The sequence below is a fragment of the Fulmarus glacialis genome, unplaced genomic scaffold, assembly GCF_000690835.1.
Source record: "Fulmarus glacialis isolate BGI_N327 unplaced genomic scaffold, ASM69083v1 scaffold26316, whole genome shotgun sequence".
In the NCBI taxonomy this organism is placed as follows: domain Eukaryota; kingdom Metazoa; phylum Chordata; class Aves; order Procellariiformes; family Procellariidae; genus Fulmarus; species Fulmarus glacialis.
In genome coordinates, this window is record NW_009216593.1 from 19,871 (window position 1) to 25,427 (window position 5,557).

At 51.0% G+C, this 5,557-nt stretch overlaps 1 protein-coding gene across 1 annotated transcript in view; it reads left to right on the forward strand.

The window, feature by feature from the left end:
* Positions 1-5,382, forward strand: part of LOC104077948 (integrin alpha-11-like) — a gene marked incomplete at both ends in the record, with an annotated part of 18,995 nt that extends 13,613 nt beyond the window's left edge. The window contains 5 exon segments of the mRNA XM_009579373.1: positions 3-69; positions 2,383-2,474; positions 2,756-2,870; positions 4,409-4,536; positions 5,234-5,382. Of these exon segments, the coding sequence (XP_009577668.1) occupies positions 3-69; positions 2,383-2,474; positions 2,756-2,870; positions 4,409-4,536; positions 5,234-5,382 (551 nt within the window).
* Positions 5,383-5,557: the final 175 nt, after the last annotated feature.

Consider the following 5,557-nt stretch of genomic DNA (forward strand, 5'->3'; position numbering starts at 1 on the left):
AGACGGGAGATGTCTACAAGTGCCCGGTGACCAGCGACACCCACAGCAACTGCACCAAACTCAACCTAGGTACTGCACACCCGCCGGGCAGCGAGGGGGAGCTGGGCATTTTTAATGTGGTGCTTTTTATCACTGCTTTAGTCTGTAAAGGTGCATCCTGTCGCGTTGCCAAGGTTGTCCCCAAAAATGTGAGGACTGCATGTTTTAGGAGGTTTTTTAGATAAAGAATTATTTCAGGTGTTCACATTACTGCCGGTGCTGAGCTTTAAGCAACGTTAGTGTAAAATCAAGCAAATCGGAATGTTATTTATTTAATATAGCTTAAACTGGTTTATTAAATGGTCAGGATAAACTTATCAATGGATAAGGGTCCCACTAGCAAATACCTGACTGCACATGGCGGTGTCTGTATTCCCTCTCCGGGGGATGCTCGGACGACATGCCCAGCACAGCAGGTTCCCCAAGCGCAGGCAAGTTTTGCTCCCAGCATCCAGCCTGCCCCCGCGGCTTTGGTATTTGGGGAACCGTCACCCAGCCCCACCACCCCCAGGCCCCATCACTGCCGTCGCAGGAGGAGAGACCCCAGGGGTGCTCCAGTCCCGCAGACATCCCAATCCCATCTCCCTGGATGGAAAGAGCAAGCTCTTTCTCGGGGTTTCTCGGGCTGGTCCAGCACTGACTGTGCTGACAGCACAATATCGCGATATTGGGACATGCCTTCCCTAGGTCGGGGTAGCGCAAGGTACCGGGGCACAAGTCCCCTTTGCTGCCCAAGGTGGGACACCCGATGGGCACATCCCTGTCTCAGCGGGGAACGTGAGAGCCGGGGACTTTCTCATGGTCCTGAGGAGCATTGACGGGGTTTGGGGGCAAGGTCTGGGATTTTTTAACACTGGAGAGCTGGAGCAGCTGTTCTCACTTTATTTTTCATCATTATGAATCTGAACTATACTGGGTTTCTAGCAGAGCTGATAAGAGAGGGTGAACTTTGGATCATCAGCAATATTTCATTGATTGGCTCCAAATTTTTTTTTTTAAACATTGTTTTCTTTTTTCCTTTTTTTGTTATTTGCTATGAGAACATTGAGATTCTTCAAGGAAATAAATCTCTTGTGTGTGTAAATTTGAATCTTGCTAAAAAGCAATTATTTTTCCATTGGAAACGAGTTTCAAATGAAAAGATCGGTTCCATGAGCACATCCTATTTTATTTTTTTCCCAATTAACTTGCCTAGTTAGCACAATCCACTGAGGCCATTTGAGTAAAACCAGACGCGGAGTTGCCATGGGGGGATGCCAAGCTGACAGCGAGCGTGCAGCAGAGATGACCGTAGCGTGGAGAAGCGCGAGCTGACGTGGGGCCGGGGCTCTGCCCCTGCCCTCCCCACGCCGAGCGGGCAGCGGGTGCAGGAGCTGGCGGGGAGCACCCTGCTCCCCACCGCAGGGCTGCGGTCGCAAGGTGTAGCGTACCTGGGTACCAGAGCAGGGCAGCGGGGTGTCAGAACCTGCAGCCGGGGTCCTGGAGGATTTATAACATGGGCTAAAACCCCTTTTTCTCTGGCTTTGCTGCGGCGTGCGCGCAGAGAGTGGGTTGAAGCAGGCTCCGGGCGCGCGGGCGAGAGCCGGGGCTGCAGCCGGCTGGTCCGCAGGGGAGAAGCGAGGGGCTGTTGGAAGCTGCTCAGCTTCGGGCTGAGCTCCTTCGAGCTCCGGGTTGCGGATCTTGGTTTCTGAGCCTCCCCTTGGTTTAAACCTCAGTAAGAAACTTCCAAAGGCCACAGGCAAAGAAACCAGCCCCCCAGTTTTACCATTGATTGCCCAGTTTCCTCCTCCTCAGTTTGCTTCTCGGGCATAAGAGCAAAGGGGGAGCCCTGGGTCCCGTTGCCCCCTGAAGTGGAGGAGCGGCTGGGTTAGGCAGCGTCTGTGTCACAGCTAAATGACATTAGCGTTAACGGAAAGACAGGGCGGCCCTGGGGGCCATTCCCGGTTTCTGGGCTGTGACACGGGAAACGAAAGCAATGCACAAAGATAATTCAGCCACTGGCCCGACAATAAAAGGTGAGATGCTAGAGCCGCTCAGAGGGGTTTCTTCCTAAAGACTGACTACGTAAGAGATGCCGGCTCTGACTCACGGTTTCATTCCCTAGAAGATGTTTCTCTGTTTGTTGTGGCATCTAAGAAAAAAACCAATTCTTAACTTGACAACTCCTTCCAAAAAAAAGCAAAAGCACAAAGTCTGCAGTGTAAGCACGCTGAGACAGCTCTCCTCCAGCATTCAGCTGGGTTTCCTCTTGCTCCAGAGATGCTGGGGAGCAACACGGGGACATGGGCTGGGTGGCTGGAACCCCTGCCTGGCGGCTGTCCCTAACTGCATCCTCTCTTGAAGGACGGGTAACCCTCTCCAATGTCTCCGAGAGGAAGGACAACATGCGCCTCGGCCTCAGCCTGGCCACCAACCCCAGGGACAACAGCTTTCTGGTGAGGAACGGGGGCTTCGGCACAGCCTGGCCTCCCTGCGCGGGGAGGTCGCTGCAAGGTGCATGTACATCAGCGTGTAAAGGCATGCAAAACCAGATGCATGTACATCAGCGTGTAAAGGCATGCAAATACGCCTGTGTATTCATATATATGCTGCGTGCACCATGGGGCTCAGAAACCTCCCCTTCCATGGGGAAAAAGTACCAAAGGAGAGGACAGACTTGCAAAGCAGCAACTAAAAAGTGGCTGTTGCATCCCTGATGCTTGGTCTTTTCCCCCAGGCCTGCAGCCCTCTCTGGTCCCACGAGTGCGGGAGCTCCTACTACACCACGGGCATGTGCTCCCGGGTCAACTCCAACTTCAGGTTCTCCAAGACGGTGGCTCCGGCTCTGCAGAGTACGAGAAACAATCTGCCCTGCAGCTCTAACCCCGCCTTTGAAGTCAGAGGGAATTTCTGTTCTCTAATCGCTTCAGTCCCATTGAGAAAACAAAGCGATGTCAGTGTTTAAGCGAAGGCAAGAGAGCAGAGGAAATGGTTGCAGGGAAGTGATTCAAAGGGGGTTACGTACACAGACATCTGGTAAACATTTTCCTTTTGACTGACACCCGAGGAAGACAAAAAATACCTTATTCTTCCAAAACCAGAAATAAAAGTATCCAGAATATTTTATCTGCACAGCTAGGAAGGCAAAATAAGGAAAGAATTCAGACCTTGGCCACAGAAAACAAAGAGCTCATTGACTGAAACCTAAATATTTTGGCCCAAATTTGTAAATTTGGATACACGATTTTGTCCTGAGGTATCAAATAAGCTTCCTGGCTTTCCTGTAGGTGGTAAGAAATTGCAGAAGCCTGTCCTGCACCGTCAGGGCTCCCAGAAGCTCCTTGCCCCAGCCGGGTGTGGGATGGATGCCCCAGCTCCATCACCCCTTGGGTGTTGATTGATTCTCATGGCATAGAGCAGGGCACGGGAAAATGGGACTTTTGGGGGGCAGGGGCAGTAAAGGCAGAGCCCACCACCAAATTCTCAGTGTCGCTTTTCTTTTTATGGCCAGAAGATGTTTTTAGCCCTCGCTGCAAGGGGTAATTGGTTTTTTTTAGAGAGGGTGATGAACAAGCAAGGTGTTATCATTCAGCCGGTGGGATGCAGAGGGTCGGCTCCTCTCCCTGGGTCCCAGGGCGAGCAGGGAATCAGGATGGTGGCACGCAGCCGAGGACCACAGTGATGGAGTGACCCGTGTGCGACTCCAGTCCATGGATGCGCTAACCCATAAATGCCTACAGTAGGTGAAAAGGGCAGCCGATAAATACCTGTCACTGGAAAATTCAGCATCTTCTGGTTTTCTGCAACTTTTCTAAATAATGTTGTAAAATATAAGCAAGATAGAGAGATGACGCTGAGCAATTTTCACCGCTGAAAACCAGTCGGCTGCCTAAATCCTTCGCAGCTCGTACCGCTGGGCTGAGCCCTGGGGTCCTCACCGGGGTTTTTGGCTGCCTCGTCGCTGAGGATTTAACGGGAAGGGGAGGAAATGCCCGACTTGCGTTCTACGGCGAGTACGGGCAGGGCTGAGGAGTGACTCAGGGGTAAAGCATTGCTTGGCGGGAGGGAGGGAGGCCGGATCCTGCCTGCAGCGGGCCACTCTTTGAAGTATGCAACTATATCAGACCGGATAAAAGTCCAAATCTGAACCAGAAAAGACACCGCTGAGTGTTATTCTTAGAAAGTTATCCAGTCTTTTCTCGGCAGAGAGGATGCTTGCGGCTTCTCTCTACCTTGCTGAAGTCCAAAGGTCTTTATGAATGATTGAAATAAGATTTTTTTTCAAACAAATCATAAGAGCAAGTACCTGACTGCGAGGAATGAAGCCATAAATCTCCCCTTTGCAAGCATTGCCAAGATCTTTCAATAACACACTGTGTATTTTTCACAGGATGCCAGACGTACATGGACATAATCATAGTTCTGGATGGATCCAACAGCATATATCCTTGGGTTGAAGTTCAGCACTTCCTGATAAACATCTTGAAAAAATTTTATATTGGCCCTGGCCAGATACAAGTAAGCCCCTGCACAACTTGTGCGTCCCCCCGTGTCGTGTGGAGTCCCCTGGCCGCGCTCACGGGGCCCTTTCCGATGTCCTTTTCCTGCCGATACGCTGTAATTTGGCACCGCGCTTTTTCAAAATAAACTTGCAATGTATGGATTTTAAAGCTGAGCCCGCGGAAATAACGCTCACGTTAATTCCTTAAATGAGCTATTGGGAGAGCAGCACCCCACACCCCGACCAGGCATGGGGAGGATGAAATCATATGGAATATAAAAGTATTGCCCTGTGCCGAGGCAGCTTGTTGCAGCCGTGAAGAGCTCTGCATCCTCCTCCTATTAGTAATCGTGGGCTGATTTGGGCAGGGATCTGTGTGGGGATATCCTCAACAATTTGCACAAATAGCCCCCTCTGGGTCCCATCTGGAGATGCGGTGGGTCCGCACTGGGGCACAGCACGTCTGCATCACCCCAAACCTTTAGAGCAGGGCAGGGGCGGCCGCGCACGGGTGAGAGCTGGCAGAGAATAGAATCAAAACTGAGCATTATCAGTGGTCCCATAGCAGGAAAACTGGGGCAAACGGGGACAGAGTGATTGATTTTTAACGGTGGCTGTTATTTCGTGTGGTTGACAAAGCGTGCTCGTCGTGTCGCAGGCCCTCGCTACGCGGAGGGTTGTTGGCGTCCTTTGTGATGTTCCTTTAATCCCTAGGTCGGAGTTGTTCAGTATGGAGAAGATGTTGTCCATGAGTTTCATTTAAATGACTACAGGTCTGTAAAAGATGTGGTAGCGGCCGCCAGTCACATAGAGCAAAGAGGAGGTACAGAAACCAGGACTGCCTATGGGATAGAGTTTGCTCGGTAAACACCTCTCACGATCCTGTTCGTTCTGATAACAAGTTTAAAATTACCGTTTGTTTTTCTTCCTTCTCTCCCCCGTCCCTTTTCCTTGCTGCTTAGAAAACAGGGGATACCGCCAGGTTAAAAATGTCATTGCAAAAAGGCTCAGTCCTTAATTGACGCTTTACAAACGATG